This window comes from Perca flavescens, chromosome 16 (assembly GCF_004354835.1).
Source record: "Perca flavescens isolate YP-PL-M2 chromosome 16, PFLA_1.0, whole genome shotgun sequence".
NCBI classification, from domain to species: Eukaryota; Metazoa; Chordata; class Actinopteri; order Perciformes; family Percidae; genus Perca; species Perca flavescens.
The window spans coordinates 19,026,019-19,046,491 of NC_041346.1; the positions used below are offsets into that span (position 1 = coordinate 19,026,019).

Sequence of the window (20,473 nt, forward strand, 5' to 3'; positions counted from 1 at the left end):
AATAAAAAATAATGATTTCCTAAAATGAGCATTACTTGAATAGCTGTCAGCATCATGCATTAAGTCAAAATTGTTTTTGGATATGCGTTATCTTTCACCTTATTGGTAACTGATGTGGAGAGAAAATACTTCAAGTAGTAGTAGTAGCAGCAAAGACCAAAGCGAATTTCACAAGATCAGAGAATCGATCGCATAGCACATAAAGAACAATGAGTACAAATGTAACCTTTATGCAGTTTTGTGAGCACTGTCTGTCTGAAGGCTGATGGCTAATAGAGCTGTTTGCTTGTAGGTAGTTCAGATGAACAGGGCTTGTAGTTTAAATCAGTTTTGGGATATGGTTTTTCAAAAACTAATGGAAAGATTCATTACAGCTGACAAAATTGTCAAAAAAATAAAAAAATAAAAAGAGTGATCAAATCTGCTGATAAGCGCTCATTATCACAGTCACTAAAATCAATAGTTGTCAGCTAAAAGTAAATACCATTACAAAAGGAGGTGGTGAGAAGGGCTAATAAATTCAAAGGCCCTGCTCATTTGAAAGCTGTGAAATCGTGGGCAGGCCTTTTCCTAATTCAATTACACACGCAGCTTTGTTACCCATACGCTCTTTAGCGCTGAGATTTTTTTTGTGCCACTGAGTGTTTGTGAGTTCATGCGCATGTGCAGGAGACAAAACCACTTTCAGATTCATCATCACCCATCTTCCTACCACTATGAGACACACACACACACACACACACACACACACACACACACACACACACACACACACACACACACACACGTTTTCCTTGAAAAAAAAAAAAAAAAAAAAAAACATACTGACTCCACACACTTCCTCTCTAAAGCCACTTAAACCAAGTACACATCAATCACTGTCATGGACCTGCTTATTCAAACTTATTACAATCATTTGCAGACTACACAATACAAGGAGAGGAAATGAGAAAAGATCTGCTGATATTCACTCTCATCCATCCAGTGCTCAGTCCTATACATACTTAAGCATGCTTGCATTTGTCAGTCACATAGCTTTGAAGAGAAGAGCAGCACTTATATTTGCCTTTCAACCAGCGTTTACAAAGCCTTCATAGGAATGACACGTGAAGGACTTGACACATTTTTTTAGACAAGGGCTTTGTTGATGGCTCATTCTCATATCGCGGGAATCGTGGTGGCTCCCATGGAGGAAGAAAAAGTACCTCCCTGTGCAGGAGAGGGCAATGTGGATGGTGCATTATTAAAATCGTGCCCCCTCCCAGATACCTAATAATTAGATTAAAAGTTCAAATAAATTAAGTGTCTGAACGTGGGAGTGTAGGGGCTGGCATTTCGTCCCTGTGCTCTCTTTTTCCTCGCTCTCTCCATCATGCGGGTTCTATCATTCACTCGGGGGTCTTTTTCTCTCCGTGATCCTTTTCTTCAGTTTTTCGCAGCCTAACAGTGCAGACAATGGGAGCACAGACACAGTTGTAGGAAAAATTACTGCTTTACATTTTTCCTCTCTGTCTCTTTTTCCTCTCCACTTCTTTGGCATGAAAGGAGGGAGGGATGACATTTTTTTTTTCTTAAAAAAGGGAGAGAATTGGGGAATGGAGTGTTTGACGGGGGAAAAGGTTCCTGTCGTTAAATATTCTTTTTTAATCAGTGAGAAAACTTTGGTGAGAAAGGCAGGGATAAAAAGGTGGGAGGGGGAATGAAATGAAACATTCTTGTGCTGATCTTGTGCTCACAGGGAGGAGTAGGCTCGGGCCTTTGTGTGGACAGCTAAAACAGCTTTTGTCATAGGGTGCTCAATAAAGGCACAGAGAATGTGTGTGAAAACGGAGCGCAGGCCTGCAAAGAACCCGCGAAACCAGACTGGGCTTTACTACTGCATCGCTGTTTTACAAAAGCATATCTCTTCTCCAGCTGACTTGACACCGACCTACTTGTTTTATAGTTAAACATTTTCTTTGGGAAACGGGTAATACTTTACCCGTTTCCCCAAGAAAATGTTCTGGACACCATGTCAGTGATGATACATGTTGACTACCAAATGGCATTTTAATAGGCACTTTTATCAGCTTAAGTGGTCACAAATATTCCCTCCAAATCTTCTGCCAACCTTCTGAACTTCCTTTATATTACTATATTAGCTCATAAAGCTGCCCATCAAGCCCATGTGATCAGAGGAGCTAGTGTCTCTCAGCCGATTGATGTTAGTGCTCTGCAACCTCCACCAGTGACCAGGGATGAAGAGACCTCTGTGCCATTTGCCCTAGGCATGGATGTTTCTTGCCATTTTCTCTTTACGCAAACATGTGACACTTTCCACTATTCAGCTTGGCCCTCATGGCAATATATCTAATGAGGGTTTCTCTGGCCCCTAAGGGCTTGGTGTATTAGCTGGACTTAATGCTTCCGGCCTGTGTGTGCCCCCGGGCCAAACATGGCAGCTTTGGACCAAGTAATGCTGTGAAGGGTTAAGGATAAGTCTGGGTGGTCAGGAATGGTGATAAAGTGCAACCGGGTCAGCGTGAGAGCTGTAGCCCTGCGGCGACAACCATCAATGTTAAATAACATGAAGGGCCGTGGACACTGAGTGAGGATAAACACTACCTTTTACGGATACATTATAGAAGTTCAGAACTGATATAATTCAATAAAAATCAGGCACACTAACAAACTTATTTTCCAGTGTGTACACACTTTTATACAACAAAAGATATGCATCCAATCGGTTTTTGATGGAGACAGATTTTAGAAACCAAGCCTGGGAAAGTCCTGACAGTTTTCAAATTAAGTGCAAATTTTGTATAATATAAATGAAGTTCAAATGCAAGAGACCAGGTTGCATTCAACAGACAAATACCAAATCAATTTAAAATATGACAGGTAAGACCAATTATAAGCCAGATGTTTCCATTTCTTTTTTTTTTAGATTATTTTTGGGGCTTTTCCACCTTTAATGGACAAGACAGTGAGAAAGGGGAGAGAGAGGGCGCCCAGATAGCTCAGTTGGTAGAGCGGGCGCCCATGTATAAAGGTTTACTCCTCGACGCAGCGGGCCCGGGTTTGACTCCGACCTGCGGCCCTTTGCTGTCATTCCCTTCTCTCTCCCCTTTCTGTCTTCAGCTGTCCTGTCAATTAAAGGCCTAAAATGCCCAAAAAAATTATCTTTAAAAAAAAAAAAAAGAAAGGGGAGAGAGGGGGAAGACCTGCAGGAAATCGTCACAGGTTGGACTCGAACCCTGGACCTCTGCGTCGAGGCATAAACCTCTAAATATATGCGCGCCTGCTCTACCCACTGAGCCAACCCAGCCACAAATGCATTTTTTATCATTTAATTTAGTTATCATGCTCACATATAAGGGACATTAACATTATTTGATTGAATTTCCATTAAATCAAAATAATAATGTCAGTTCCGAGCTTTCATAACGTAACTCATAACTTTTTTGGCATGAAAGGTTAAAAAAAAGAAAAGAAAAAAAGAACACTGACAGAGAAATCAACTGGTGACACATGCTGCAAGCACAAACCGTTTCTGAACTCTATCTCCAGTACGTCAGGGGCGTTGGGAGAATTTTCTGGGTTCTTGGTCATTAGGTACAGGTCAGCCGGAGCATGGCTCTGAAAAACATAAAAACATGCACTCACTCTCCATTTCACACATTTCTATTCCCCTTGATGAATAACCAGGACCTTCTGAGACCTCATCAAACAACAATACTGTGGATGGGGAGACTATTGTGCGAGGTGATAAAGGACAACTCTAGATGTGGCGTGAGAGAAGAAAAGGGAGGATGATGCGTGAAAAAGGAGAAACCTGAAAACACCATCAGGAGTTGAGTGAAGACAAAAAAAAGAGAGAAAAAAAAATCAATGTTCCATTTTTCCTACATAGCCCCTCACCATAGGGGAAGGCGGGGAAAAGTGGGATGCAGCGAGGAGAGTGGAAAAGGGCAAAAGAAAGAAATTACTCACATCCCCAAGAATAGTGAACACATGACAAGTCAAAAAACACCTGATACTATGACAGAACCTTTTTGAGCAACACAACGTCCTCAATAATATTCTGCCTGTCTGTAAAAATCTCAGATCTGCCGATTCTATCATGTGTCTGCTGTGCGTCCCTATCTATCTTCACTTCCTCTAATCTTCCAGTTTTGATTTTCTGAGTGACGTGTACCTTCTATTTTATTTTCAAAAGAAGAATTTTGCTAAATGGGCATCACACAACAAAGTCCACACCCTAAATCCACTAAAGTTGTACTGCTTGACAGATGCTTGTCGGTTTTCCAGTTGGTGGGAGCCGGGAACGATTTCAGTAAGTCATGGTTGGGACCTAAAAGAGCGTGGCGGTCTGACGTGTCTGCCCAGTGATGTGGCCCTCCAACAATTACACAGCATTAGGACAAGACGATGGCCAATGTCTCCTGAGCTGAGGCAAATTGCAGGGGAACTATGCAAAATAACTACTGGGTGCATTTAAATGGAAAGCTTTACCAGACACTAAATCATCATACAATAACTAATCGGCATCCGCTCATCGCCTGTCAGTGAGGAGAAAACGAGCAGCGCAATCACTTTCCTTCCTTTTAACTAAACACCAAAATTGACTGGGAAGGCGCCCGTCTTCCTCTCCTTTATTTTCTGCTTCAGTGCCCTGAAAGATGCCAAATGAGAGCAGGAGAGGGGAGAAATGACTACCCTAAAAAAGCCTTTTGATGCATACTCTTTGAGGGGGGACTGAATTTTAAACACTGGAGAATGTAAAAGTCTATGGTTCCTGTGGTGTTATATGCTGGTTGTAAACAAATCAACCTTTACATAAAACACAGTATAGCGCATATGAGCCATTGGCTGTATGGGTTGCTAACTTGTGGGCAAACTTATATATTATATATTACTTTTATAGTGTTTGACATGTTATGCATTAATTAAACAAGCAGCTCCAGATTAAGTCTTTCTGCCAAAACAGATTAAAGTACTTTAGCTTAGGATAAATACATATTTAGATTTCTGGTTCAGGATGAATTTAATGAACTACCCGAGTTTTAAAACATCACTGTTTCCTGTGTGAGTTTTAATTGCCTATAAAACAACAAAAGTGTTTAACTGCACTAAGGCTTAGAGAAAGGCCTCAATTAATAACAATCTTTATCTGATGAATTAAAAACACATTTAAAATGTATAAACATTCATGAGGAATGCTTAAAAACTCATGCATGCTCCAACCATGAGAGCTCAAATGGTAACAAAGAAAAAAGGAAAAGTGAGGGGAACTGGCTTGTTTCCAGTGAGCGAGAGATCAATGCATTTCAATTCAAACCCCCTGCAGGTGGACCTGTCCCAAAGCCATGGCCCTGAAAGAGTGGAAAAGGTAGAGACAGAGAAGGCAGGGGCAGGGGGTATTGGTGGGAAATGGGGCATGAAGCGTATCATGTAGCAGCTCCTTTGGCAGTCTTTGCTTCTACCATATTGTTGTGCTAAACGTGGCCCATACAGCAAAGAAGAAGGCTGACGCATGAACTTAAAGCAAGTAAATTTCTATCTTTCCACATATTAGTTGCCTCATTGGTTTTCAATCGAAGCCAACAGAGCCAAAAGAGGCAGAGGTGGCAGGAGGGAGAGGGGGAGGAAAGGAGGGGAGAGTTGAGAGGAAGATAGAAGAGATGAGGATGGTAAAAACATCTTTGGCGCAATGGGTTGGAAATGACGCTTAAATCACCACGTTTCAAGTCTGTCCTTCTCTTTAAAATGCAAACTTGACAAATTGAGACAAAAATAAAACAATATACACATGATGTGCTGAAGAGATATGTATATTCTTAACACCCAGGCTGTTTGGGTTAATGTTATGGCTTCAGCTGAATTTAATGAGGACAACAGGCACTTCTACATGGAGGCAAAGCTATAGTGATGCCACAATGGACACAGGGAGCACTTGCTAAATATTACAGGTCAGACCAATCAGACCTGAGGGCAGCCAAGGCACATGACAAACGCTGACCTCTTTGCTTCAAAGCACACATTCACATGCATATATACACCTACAAGCCCACTTCCTTCCCCTACAGGCAGTCTTCTGTTTATCCATCTTTCCAGCCAGCAATGCAACCAGCAGAAAACAAGGTTTCATTTCCTCTAGGTGAGCGGAGGCTTGGCGTCACGCTCATTTACTCCTGGTCAACACAAGCAGGGGCCTATCAGCTCCGTGCTCAAAGAGCGCAGTGGGCCCGAGGAAGCTCACTGACACAAGCTATAATTAAGACTGAGGTGATGTTTTAATGACTCAGGACGAGTGTCAGGCTGCCTTAGGCTGGGCCCTGGCTGCTCATGTGTAGCGGCAGAGAGAGAGGAGTTAGTGAGAAAACTGCGGGGTGTGGAGCCATCTTACAAGAACACCACAACACAGCCAATCTGACATGTTAATGATAACTATGGGTGGGGGATATGGTTAAAATACACACTGACAGTGTATAAAATGTTCCATTCCAATGCCGGGTAATGTTTATGAGTTTGTTTTTTTCCCAACCCATGCCAACAAAACCTGAACCTAATGTGGAAACATAAGTTGTTCAACTTAACGACAGCTCAATGCAGTCAGGTGCATGCTAATATCATTAAATCTGACTGTATTAAGATAACAGATAACTGAAGTTGCCCTGGGCGCATGTCTTCACATAGGTTAATGCTGCCAGGTGGGAGTGAGTAAATAAAAAAAGTCACCAGGCCATTGTGCTACAGGCAAGATGGTTTGGGGTTATCAGGAAGGATACCATGTTAATCATAGAGTAACCTGAACTCTGCTGACTCTTATCTACAGGAGAACATATGAGCGGCCATTTGGACAGTTCCTAATCTGACTGTGTTGAGCAGAGAGGGGCTTTTGTACCACATGGGGGGGCGTTGTAGGGTTTGAATAGTTGAGGTCCGCCCTGAGCCTTGAGGGCTGTAACTGGAGGAGAGAGAGAGAGGCTGATACACAGAGGAGATACTTAGAACAAGATGACCTCTTTCAGATGACCCTCTAGGTCGATCAGAATCTGTCATGATGGTTCAAGCATTTGGGTGAGAAATTCACTTTGCTGTTGTTACACTGGTTTGGTTCACATGAATGTTTAACCTAAGAATAATATTTAGATATTGTGATGTTGTTGTGAGGTTTACTCTGACCCTGATTAACAAACATACTTTGAAAAAGTCCAATTGCCAGAGGTTGTGGCTACTGAAAATTACTCAATCACAGCTTGTTCAAAGTTCAAAATATCATTCCGTGCCCTGGGTAATGGATTCAAATCCTTTTACCACTCTGGACCCCTGCACCATAAATATTTCATTGTATTTAATGCCATTAATCGATTCAATATTGGAGTAAATGGTCCAACACAAAACTCCTGAATGAAATCAGTTACACAATACTGTCATCATACATCGCTATGCTATTGAGCCGGTTCGCCTCATTCTTTTCAAAACATTTCTCCACAGGCCGACCACTAAAGAGGCAGCGGAGGGGTGGGAAGGGGACAGAGAAAGAGTGAGAGAAATAGAGGTCTGTGAGTTACAGTGGCCCTGCATCTCCACTCCAGCAACGCGGGACCCCTCGCCTCCTTGCGATACCCCGTCCATTGGGGACTCATCTGTCTGGAGCGCTGCCTTTGTACTTTACTGTTACTGGTGACATTTTGGTGTCACGGTGTCACGATGAAATGGCTCCCCTCCCACGTCGCAGCCCGCGGCGGCGCAACCAGTGGAACAATGAGGTCCCGAGGAGTTGGGGCTGGAACTCAGGAGGCCCCAGCTGGGTGCAACGCCCTAACCCTTCCCCCTCCCCGGCTCCCATGAAATTGGGAATTAGTCGAAGCGTTGCTGACGACAAGTCAGTGTCTGTGTGTCCCAGGCTCTTCCCAGGGCCCGGCGAGGACCCGGGGTGAGGAGAGACAGAGACACAGACACAGCGACCAAGGGATGGGAGCTTTGGGGGTCACTGGGGGCAACCTGCATGTACTGCTTTGACCTCTGACCCCAGCAGAGATCAAACTGTGTCTTACCAATGGCACTGTGGGAGAGTGAACCGTGTTTTGTCTCTGGCAGGGCTGGCATGGGTCAGCAGGAGGAACAGTAGCCTTACTGCCATGTTATTTTTAAGGTCACTCCAAGTGAATGATGCCCTTTAACTGTAAAAAAAGATCTGCTGTTGTGGAAATTACAGCGACATTATGTGTGTGTGAGGAGAAAGGAGATTATTTACTGTACTTGAATGTAAACAGTAAATGGGATGACAAATGTTTTTGTAATTTTGTTTCTGATTGTTCTATTCATTTTAGCACTAGATTACATCATAATGTAGTACAAAATATTTTAAAAACAGGTACTGAAGTATACTTAGATGACATTGACTGTCTAGATGTTTATGTAGAATCTCAAGACATTTTATCTAAAATATCTCCAGTTCAGTTTTACAGTTGATTGAATAACAGTGTCAGTGCAAGATTTTTTTAAATATATATTAGAAAATATATGTGTTTTGATTAAAGTCAGTATTGTCAGTTAACATACATTAGTGTGAAAGAAGAATGTTATTTAAGACGAGTGACTTTCTTGGTATTTAATCAGTGCTTATTCATAACAGTGTTCTCTGTACAGTATACACGTGTATCTGTAGTTAATATAAATGTGTCAGTTTCATTAATCTCCTGCACAAGGAGGACAAAGGAAAAACTAAAAGTAGGAGCTTTTTTGTTAAGGAATTTGTAGACATGCCATTGGGAATGGGTATTACCTTGGGATTCTCCAGGATGCCAGACTCATAACTGTGAAGAAATATAATTGCAATAATTATTATTATTTTGATAAAAATAAATAATTAATAATTATAATAAAACATTGAAACAGGAACTAAACAAGGTGTATCACACCAGTCCTACCCACCTTATATGCATAAGGTTGGCGTCCATGCTCCATGGTGCCCGAGGAGTGACAGGCACAGGGATGCCATGTTGCTACAGTTTGACAGAAAAAGTGGTTGTTAGGTTACATTCTGTTTGCCTGTAAGCTAACTGCACCTGACGGTTAGAGACTTTAAATCAGAGTTATACTTATCTGTTGAGCAAGTTCTGAATACAAGGAACCAAGCAAACTACTGTATATCCAGCGGCTGGATTTTGTAACCAAATGCATGTTTCCCTACGCTGCTTCTGTCTTTAAGAGCCAAGAACAAAAACAAATCAAAAAAGATATTTTTGGTAGGTTCAAAGGAAAAGTCAAAAATTTGTGTTTTAAGATTGTGTGATTTTACAAGTACTCCGGGGCCAGCAAGAGAGTTGTGTTCACTAAAACATCATGACCACCCTCTAGTGGGAAAAATGGGTCTAAATCACCATCTAATGGGACCTTATGAAAAAACTGCCAATGAATGCGTGTGTGATCTAAATAATCTAAATCTGAAAATGGTTAGGATAACTGTAAATATAATCATACTACATTATATTTTTCACCAAAGGCATCTGAATTCAATACACATGGTGAAGGGATTTAATATTTTGTTCAAAGAATTTGATAACACTTTATTGATCACAGACCAGATACAGATTCAAAAGGGGTTAAAAACAGAGCAAATGAAAATATAAATTAGAAGAGATCTACCATAAATTGAAAGCTGTATACAGATACAAAATAGGTACAAGAGAGTATTAGAAAGAAAATCAAGAAACTTCTTCATACCAAAATCTCAAATTTGTTACTTTCATAAAAACTTAAATGTTTATTTGTGATGATAGGGTACTTTCATCTGTGACAAATGCAATACTGTCACCTGTGACAAATACAGTACTTTTGGACTGTTTGTTAAACAAATAATTATTTTAGGACATTACTTTGTGCCGTTTGGACATGTTATAGACCAAATAGTGGATTCATCATTTCAAATCAATGAAAGATTTATCAATAATTAAAGGAACCTTTAGTTGGCAGCCTTAAACACCAACAAACTGAACTACAGATTTTGATATTGGCAGACTTGATTGAGTTACCTGTGCATATTCCATCAGGTCTTTTCTCCCCCGGAAGCGGTTGTAGAACTCAGGGATCCTCCACGGTGCAATGATCTGAACAGCACAAACCGAGGGAGTGAGAGTGCTGGCCAGCCTGCAGCACTTCCACTTTAACAGATGCTGCGGCAAACAGTACACACCATAATCTCCATGCAGTAAAACAGCAAACTTACCTCAACTTCGGGATAGAGGGCGTAGCATGTGAGCTCAAAACGTATCTGGTCATTGCCCTACAAAACACAAACACAATGACTCAACTTTATGTACCACATGTGAGGTGTGTTCATCTGTATTTAGGTTAACCGTTTGAAATCAACAACAGTAACTGAAAGTGTGTAGTGTAGGGCTGGATTTTTTCATTATTGATTAAATTGTTTGTCAGTAAAGTGTCAGAAAAACAGTGAAAAAGTCCTTGTGCTATTTCCCAAAGCCCAACATTGACATATTCAAATAGCTAGTTTTATGCAACCAACAGTCTAGACCTCAAATATCTTCAATTTACTATCATGGTCGACAAAGAAAACCACAGGAAGAAATAATAAAATACACAAATAATTAAAATAGTTGCAGATTACTTTTCTGTCAATCGATTAATTGCCTAACAATTAAAGCTCTATATGATGATATGCCATGATCACATCCTTGCTTGAGTTTTCATCCCTACAGTATATTTTCCTGTACAGTGCTCCATCTTTCTTCATTAATCAGCTTGATAGATAAATATATGATATAAAACTATATGATAAAATATAAAAGGGTAGCCATCTGCATTGTCTTAATTACCACTAATAAAAAACACACATTAAAAACTGCTAATGAACAGCTGATGAAGTTAACAACCTATTATTTGAGGTCTGTATTCTAACTTTATGATGTGGTATTGGTCTCCATCTACAGGCAGAATGTCGACACTGCATTTCAACTGATGATGGATAATGGAAATACAAGAACAAATCTGTAAAAAAAAAAGGTGTTGAATGAACTGTATATTAAAGGAATAAATGAAAAAAAAAAAAGAAATCTTCTGAATTCAGTCACAATGCGAAATAATTATACTATATAATTTTACTTTGCAAACTATGACAGCCCTTAATAGCAGTCACAGACTGCATCTTACAGCACTATGTTAGATGAAGAAAAGAACACTTGCTTCAGTTCTTCTCTAGTTTTACAACACTTTGGAATAATTTATTTATCTTCCAGGTGTAGGTTTCACAGCTAATTAGGAGGTAAAACATGCCAGATTATCCTAATACACATGAATAGAGCCAACATGTCATGAGGGAATACAGATCTTTGAAACAAGGTATCTATCCACAAAATGTACAGAACTGACAATGTTTCATGGCTAATGTTCAACATTTCTCATACTAATCAGACATCATTTGGCAGGCCTCCAAAGCACAAAACTAACACCTATTTGCATGTTTCTTTGAACTGCAGTGACTCATTTCATTTAGCTGATGGTTCAGTGCTGTCAGTGTGAGGAAAAGTGCAGGCAATAGAGATGATAACATGTGTCTCAGATTTGAGCAGGAAACATTTTCTTTTAATGAATAGACAACTAAATAGAGGACCGTTATAGTTTCTGAATGGAGGGCAGACATTGCTCTCACTGACTTACTATTGCGGCTTGGTTGACAAGTTAGACAAAAGTTAATGTTCAACCCTGCAAACAAAATCCTCATGTCCAGAGTTTGGACAGTTACCTACTGTAGTTAGTTTGTGTTCACTGACTGTCTGGGGCATACTTGTTGATCAGGCACATAGCATGTAACCACAAAGCTGAGAGTTTAATTTCAGTATGGTCTTTAGTTCTGTATCATTCCCAAACTTACTCTTTTCTGTCCCAGCTCTAGAATAAAGACAAGAAAATGTAAAATAAAGATGAAAATTCTCCTTCCTCAGAGTGTAGTCTCTTGTCCTGTGTCTGGTTTACCTTTCCTGTGGCACCATGGGAGACAAACTGGGCACCCTCTCTGCGTGCAATCTCGACTTGACGGCGGCTGATGCAGGGCCGGGCTACCGCAGTGCCCAGCAGGTATCTGTCCTCATAGACGGCATTGGCCTGAACTGTGGGCCAGATGAAGTCCTCCACAAACTCTGAACGCAGGTCTTCAATGAAAACCTAAACAAGAACGGATGTGAGGACACAGAACAGGTCTTTGTGTAAAGTTCTTGATTTTATTCATCTCTGGGCCATTTCTATGTGAGAAATATTGAATGAATTATTTATTATATATTCTAGGAAAAGAAATAACTGATGAGTGTTTGCCACAAAAAACATTGTGTCATACAGTAAGTATGAGATATGAATGCAAAAAACCTTGCTAACGCAAGAATCTGAATAAAGCAGCTACTGATTTCCATTCATTACAGCATGCTATGACATTGTACTTGAAGTGGCTGGAAACTTGCTTTAAGGCCTTAGAGAACATTTTAAAAATACTTCTTTGTTGGTATAACTAGGTGTTTGGGGGAAGCTCTGACATCTGATAGGATACAATGATATTTACAGCAAAAAGATTGATCTTAAGCTTCTTCAAAATCAGTGTTTACCATTAGAACCCACTATGAATGCCAATATTTGCCTATATATATATATATAGTGCTGTCAGTTAAACGCGTTATTAACAGTGTTCACGCAAACCCATTTTAACGGCGTCAATTTGTTTATCGCGAGATTAACGTTCTTTTCGGCCTAGCAAACTCTGTAGTTTTTTTCACATGCTGTTGCAACAACCGGTAACGTTAGAAAAACTACAACACCACGCCGGATCTAGCTAGACCGGAAACAAAACAACCGGCGCGCCGCACACACTTGTTTGGGCTTGCGAGCCGGCAAAAGAGTAGTAGGCTAACGTTACGTTTTGAATGGATGGCGAGCGCGAGACGCCGAAATGGATGCAAAATAAGATTCTGAATGAAAAGTTTCCTTTTAAAAAGTTCCACTGACAAGAGCAAATTGATCTGTGTGTTTTGTTGTTGTGAACTGAGCTATCATCGCAGCACATCCCATCTGAAATACCACTTGACAGCCAAGCACACAGCGAATTCTCCGCCCCCTCATCAAAGCCAGGCGACAAAAGCACAAAGCAAGCCGATCCACTTTTCCATGTTGATAAGAGCATTAAAATGAGAAAAAAAGAAATAATGGGACAAAAAGAAATCAAGGGACATTTAGAATAGATAAAAATGTGTGATTAATTACGAGTTAAGTATGACAATGTGATTAATCGCGATTAAATATTTTAATCGTTTGACAGCACTATACATATATATATATTATTTAATATATATATATATATATATATATATATATATATATATATATATATATATATATATATATATATATATATATATATATATATATATATATATATATATACATATATATTAAAAAGTTTATATGGTATATGCCTGACAGTTAAGACATTTCTGGAAAAATTCTGGGTATGAAGATGGAAAATTACTGACAATGCCTATAAAGCAACATCATATTTCATTCAGTCTCTTACCTTCTTCGCACCGAGGCTTTCTGCCTTTTTCCGGGCTGCTTCAAAATCTTCATCTTGCCCAATGTTGGCCTAAACACACATTTAATTGTACATCAAAGTGACACAAAATTTCACAAATATTTGCAACAAAGACTACACACAATTAAAAAACAAAAACTGTCCAGTTATTTGAGTTTGGACCTCCTGTGGAATAACATGAAAGCCCTCCACATATAAAAAATGCCAGCTCATGACTGTGCAAGTATTAATTCTGCCAATCCATGACCTTGTAATTCAGATCACGTCTGTCGAGGAGATGTAGCGACCACCTGACAGCGGAAACCAAGCATGAACACCACTTAAGGGCTTGAAGAGGCTGTCTGATCTCCTGAGCTGAACACTAAACAAGGGAATATTTTCCTGCAGACATACTTATCTAGTAAAACAACACAAATCTGCAGCACAAACACTTTACTATGCTTTAGATATTTTCACCACTTTATCATTTTAATTTCAGTGATTTTCTGATCTTACAGTCACAGTTGATTAAGGATGAGTCACGTCCAATGCTACAATTCAATACATACAGTATAACAAAACCATTGTCAAAAAGTAAGACAATGACATTCCAGCAAACCTGTCAACTCTTTTCCATTACTTGTGAATAACACTTGCATACCAGTTGTTTGACAAGTTGAAGCAAGTGCAAAGTTTCAGGAAAGACAATCATCAGTGCCTGCTATTCTATTTCCCTGGAGAGCACCTCAGTGCCACAGCAGTGAACCACAGACAATTACCCATCCCCCCACACCGAACCACAACACCACTGAATGAAAAGTTAAACAAGAAAATCTGCCTGCTTTGCAGTTCTAAACTGCCCCAGGGCAGAAAGTAAATCCAGCTAGATTTGCATTTGCATTATGAAGCCAAATCCTGTTTGGTTTGGAGTTAACTGGTACTGTAGCTCTGATTTTTTTAGACAGCCAATTAAAAACTCCAACATGTCTGGTGTATGACAAATTGCGTCAGCTGCCTAAAAACAGTATATTGTAAAACTTGAGAGATACCTGAAATTAGGGCTAGGCGATATTTTTTACCAAATACCTCGATAACGATATTGCGACGATACGTAGGGTTGACAATTGGTGCTTTCACTAAATATTTACGCAATGAGATTTGTGATAAATAATCATCAGTAATGTGGATATAATGACTAAGTGGGTAAAGGCAAATAATAGAACTGCGAGTTCAGAAAATCCCTTTACTGTAATGCAGCCTGTAAAACCAGGAAAAGACACACTTATGTCATATAACGATAATACGATATCCAACATCTAAGACGATATATAGTCTCATATCACAATATCGATTTATATTGATACATATATTGCCCAGTCCTACATGACATGCAAAAGCAGCTGGTTGAAAACTAGACTAACAAACTAAGATACATGTTGCAAACACACTGGTCTCTAAACCTTACCAAGAACGTAATCACATCGTAACCCTGTTCCTTCAGCCAAACCAGAATACAGGATGTGTCCAATCCACCGCTGTAGGCTAGAACCACTGTCCCTTTAGACATGATGAGGGCCGTTCAGTCCAACAGGTAGAGAAGCTGTGGAGTGGAAGCAGAGAAGAGACAGGAGGGATGCGATTATATAGGTCACTAGTCCAGCTGAGGACGAAATGCTGAGGTTAGGTAGCCTGACAAGCCAGACCCGCTAGTTCAGTCCAACAGGTAGAGAAGCTGTGGAGTGGCAGCAGAGAAGAGACAGCAGGGAGGCAATTATATTAGGGCTGAACGATTGAACACTGAATCAATACCAATTGCATCACACCACACTTAATTAGCATTTGTCTGGCTCACACCTTCTCTAGCTTCTAAAGAACTGAATAAGTCATGTCTGTTATTTAGCATAAAGGTAGAAGCTCTTTGTCCCCACACAAGGAGACCTATTGTTCAGCTTTGAGAGCCATCCCCTGTTGGGCTGACTTGATTAGAATAAAGGAAATGCATATCTCTGTAAAGTTGAATAGAATTGGCACGACCTTTGTCTGTGACCTGGAGTAAACCTGAATTCAGAGTTGTGTCCTTATCCTGGGAGAGTTTTCATTCAATGAAACACCCACAATTCCACAGGAATATAATTCGGAAACAGAGGTGATTTCAGGGCTGGCATGGAGTACTTTCCATAAAATCATCTCTCAATGCAAATCAAACCAGCTATTAGGTTAACTGACATAAAACCATGCCAATCTCTAGGTATGGTGAAGGGTATGTGATGATGTGGGGCTATTATAATTCCAAAGGCCAAGGGAACTTTATCAGGATGCATAGTATCCTGGATCCATGAAATAACTGGCCTTTAAAAATAAAAATCTGCCTCCATGGGAATTTAACATAGGGGTGTACTCACTTTTGTTGCCAGTGGTTTAGACATTAATGGCTGTGTGTTGTTCTTTAGTTTGTGCGATTTGTTTCTGACTTTCATATGAATGTTTGGTGTTTAGTTATGTTTAGGTCAGTGCTCAATATACTACTGTGATTGAAGTAGTTAAATAAAAGATGTCATTCATATAAATTCATGCATCACCTAATTTCATCATCACATACAGGCCTGGCCTCGAGGAAAGAACAGTTTGTTTAATCTATCTAATCTTGTGTTGTTCATACTATACAATGATTTATTGCTTGTCTTTGTTGAATAATACAGAAGACAAAGAGCTTAAAAAATAATCGTATATTAAATCGCAATCGCAATACTGGTGAAAAAAATTGCAATTAGATTATTTTTCAAAATCGTTCAGATTATATTAGTCGCTAGTCCAGTTGAGGAGGAAATGCTGAGGTTAGGTAGCCTGATAAGCCAGACCCGCTAGTTCAGTCCAACAGGTAGAGATGCTGTGGAGTGGCAGCAGAGAAGAGACCGCAGGGAGGCAATTATATTAGTCGCTAGTCCAGCTGAGGAGGAAATGCAGAGGTTAGGTAGCCCGACAAGCCAGACCCGCTAGGGTGCATCTAGATTTCTAGGCGTTTCCTTGATAAAAGTGCTTTACAGCAAGGTAGCACATTTTGTCATTTCTAGCTACCAGTGTTATATATTTCTTAAAAATTAATAATTGCTTATCCTGTGTTCCTTTTTTAAACGCTACTGGTAGTCAATTTAAACTTTTTGCAACCTAAGAAACTCAGCTACATCACTTATAAAGAAAAATCACTTTTTAATGATTGCACTACTTGGTTAGATGTTAAACTGCATTTTGTTATGCTGGTTGTCCTTACTTGTGCAATGACAATAAAGTTGAATCTAATCTAATCTAAAACTTGTCCCACTTGAATGTACTTCAGCTTGAAATAAAAATTTGAGGATGATGACATGATTTCCTCACTTCCTAAATCAAACGTTTAAGTGACGCAAGGAGGAGTTATGGCATATACATCCCATGTTTTGCCCAATGTGTGTTTAATGCCAGAGAGAGAGGATAAGAAATACATTTTTTTGTAGTATTGTTAATGTCCCTCCCTGAGTGCTTAAGTGGTAAAACAACATTTTCAGAGAAGAAAAATGTCATGCTAAGCTAACCTTCAGGTCATCTGGTAATGGCCTTGTAATTATTGTAATTATCCCTCAAGTAAAAACTAAAACCCATGGTGAGACATCCTTCTAACTATGGCCCACAGCCTTCCTGAGGGCAGCAGAGAATGTTGCTAGTTTTAAAAGCAAACTAAAGACCTACCTTTTTAGTCTGGCTTTCAATCAATCAATCAATCAATCAATCACTCAATCAACCTATCTATCTATCTATCTATCTATCTATCTATCTATCTATCTATCTATCTGTCTGTATGTCTGTAGATGCATTTTAGCCTGTTTTAGGCCTACTTGGTGTATGTTGGTATATACCAAGTTGGAGTTTTTATCTATTTTTAATCCTGCCTATTGTTATGAATTATCTAAAAGACGTGTTCGTTCTGATTTCTGGAGGAAGGAGGAGAGGCTGGGGTCGAATTGAAAGTTAAGCAAAAGGTTTAATGAAACTGCATGAAAACGAAAAGACAAAACACAATCAAACATAAAACATAAAACACTGCAGCTGACAGCGGACTGATCTCATGCTTCTCCTTGCGGAGTTACAAAAGAACAGTCCTGAGAAATGACAAACAATGCGGACTTCAACGTGCTTCCCCTGTCGGGGTCACAGATTGAAGTGCCGAAATCACCCCATTTCCGAATTATATTCCTGTGGAATTGGTGGTCTCTGATTAAAGACACACCTCTGATTTTAGGTTTACCCCAGGTCACAGACAAAGGTCGTTTCACATGGTAGTGCCGATTCTGTTCAAGTTTGCGGAGTTTGCATTTCTTTTTTTCTAATCACGTCTGGCCCTGCAGGGAGTGGCTCCCCAAAACCAGAAACAATAGTTACCTTTCCTGTGGGGACAATGAGTCTTCTTCATATGCTAAATGTCAGACATGACCTGATTAAATCTTTAGAAGCTACAGACGGTGTGAGCCGGACCAATGCTAATCAGTGTAGTTATTTGATTAGATCTAGCAAGTACATTGTTTTTAAAACATAAGCCGGGTTTTAACTTTTTAACTTCAACACTATGGCGTTTCCTTACTGTAAATTTCCTCAGCGCCTGTTGTTATTTTTAGTGAATGTTAGTATGTATTTTATTAATTAAAAGGCCACTATGTGGATTATGTAAAGCACTTTGTCTTACGAAAAGTGGCAAACGAATAAAGGCTGCATGATTGATTGATTGATTCTGTTTGCAACACGGGGAAACAATTTTGATGGGATTTATTTCAATTTAAGCCCAGTTTGTGTTCATCATGTATTATAACCAATGTGTTACTGTACCCATACTGTATTAAATAGATAGGCTAGTGGCGCGCCGCCGATGTGCACTAATTAGCCAAACTAACGCAGGGGTAGCTACCTAACTAACTAGCTAACGCTACATCACAAACTGCGTAGCTAGCTAGTTACCGCTAGCTATGTATTTTGCCACAATTGTAGGCTATACCCCCAGTCAATGGTTACCACCTGTTACCATGCAAGTTGAAACCCTCGTGACGAAACGTTACTTAAAGCCCAGTAAAAATCAATCCGTGTCGCTGCTGTGGCTGACTGATACAAAGAAGTTGGTTGTACTTACGAAAGAGTGGCTTTGTGAGATAAATAAACGTTATAAATAAACGTTATCCGGAGACGCTGGCTGTTGATCGGTCGGTGAGGAGTGGAAAAGCAGCGGCAGCGTGTTCGGTTCACTGCTGATGGCTGCTGCGGTCTGACTGGTGCAACTCACATTGCATCATCCGTTACTCACGTTGTCCTTAACACTGATGTTTACAAATGAAAGATGCATTATGGAAATTGTGGGATGCAGCGTGTTTGAAGCCTGACCCATACTATGACCTAAAGTCAATATATCCTGGCTTCAAATTTGACCATTTCTGTTTTAATCAATCTCTATTACTTTATGGAAATGCAATACCAAATATCCGAGCAGTAGCCTACTGGAAGAATTCAGATACTTTACTTTACATATGTACAAGTACCAATACATTAATGTGAAACTACTCCATTCAAGGTTTCAATCAAAATCCTAATTAAGTAAAAGTACAGAAGTATCAAAAGTATAAGTACATTTATATTGGGCTATGTGTCTTTAAAGACCAATACACATAAAGAACATCTAACCAATACATTCTACGAGAAAATATGAGAAGTCCTTAAAGCCCTTACAGCTTTAAACATGCAAAGAAAAAGGCCTAAATTAGAAAAACTGAGTTGCTGTCAATAGTAAGCTTTTTGACAGTTAGACATGTATAACATGTACATGCTAGCATGCTTGTATCCACTGTTGTTGTATACACACATAGACATAGGCTTGAAAAGAATAGTATGTATTATTTCCTATATTTCATTCATATTTTCTCAATGGCTCCATATACTCTATAGTTCCTGCTGTTTCTGCAGAACCAAAAACATTCTAAAAGACTTCTCATCCTGGACACCACCTGTTTGACCTGTTGGCAGGTGCTACAGGACCATAAAAACATAGACCACCAGACATGGCAACTGTCTCTTTCCCTGGGCTATAAGCCCACTTATGTCCAACAAGGGTTGAATGACCCCTCATTTGCAATATGTTGTCTGTCCTTCAAGGACAAACAGGGTTCAAAATGAACTTTTTTGTCCACCAGCTAAATGGCTAGAGAATGTTCAAAGTGTACCAGCCAATCAATAAGTTACCACCGATTTGCATATTTTACCAGCATTTGGTTTGTGGATGGTGCTACAAACCTTGTAGATCATGCAATAATTACATTATTTAGTGCAATAATTACATTCATACTAGTGCAATAAATACTCTTATTCTAGTGCACAATTACATTGTATTTATTTATTACAGGTGATAACTCACCTGTTACGCCAGGTAAGTTTGGAACACTTCCCTGCTTAGGTCTACATAATTGCATTAACCCTAACCTTTTATAGAGAGTACCTGGTCAGTTCATGCAAGTTCATAGTAAGAGCTGTATATTTAAGTTCATTGTATCTTTAAAAAAGTTATATATTCAAGTAGCTCAGTTTATCAGAATGTCTTTCAACAGGTAACACTGTAAACACACACAAAAGTTTTTTCCATCATGGCAGCAATAACACAAGCATACTGCCACATGACACAAACATCCATCTTCAGATGCTATGTACGTAGCAATGTCATCATACTCTGTCCCACATCTTATTTTATCAAAGTGACTTGAAATGATGCTGATGAATTGCAGTAAACCTCGCAGTGTCACTTACATAAGGGTGTGTTTCATTCTTATGTAGGTACCATTCAGTATGGCAAAACAATGTCTTTGAACCTTTCATACCATTTTCTGTGATACCCAACAGCTCCTCACA

The 20,473-nt window shown here is 39.6% G+C and overlaps 1 protein-coding gene across 1 annotated transcript in view; it reads right to left on the reverse strand.

The window, feature by feature from the left end:
• ass1 (argininosuccinate synthase 1) overlaps positions 1-18,969 on the reverse strand; it is a 28,416-nt gene extending 9,447 nt beyond the window's left edge. Inside the window, exons 1-9 of the mRNA XM_028601545.1 lie at positions 18,714-18,969; positions 15,027-15,161; positions 13,565-13,633; positions 11,983-12,171; positions 10,217-10,273; positions 10,023-10,097; positions 8,923-8,993; positions 8,774-8,804; positions 3,528-3,618 (exon numbers count right to left, since the gene is read on the reverse strand). Of these exons, the coding sequence (XP_028457346.1) occupies positions 3,528-3,618; positions 8,774-8,804; positions 8,923-8,993; positions 10,023-10,097; positions 10,217-10,273; positions 11,983-12,171; positions 13,565-13,633; positions 15,027-15,128 (685 nt within the window). The 5' untranslated portion in view covers positions 15,129-15,161; positions 18,714-18,969. The remainder of the gene's footprint in view (positions 1-3,527; positions 3,619-8,773; positions 8,805-8,922; positions 8,994-10,022; positions 10,098-10,216; positions 10,274-11,982; positions 12,172-13,564; positions 13,634-15,026; positions 15,162-18,713) is intronic.
• Between the last annotated feature and the right edge of the window lie 1,504 nt (positions 18,970-20,473).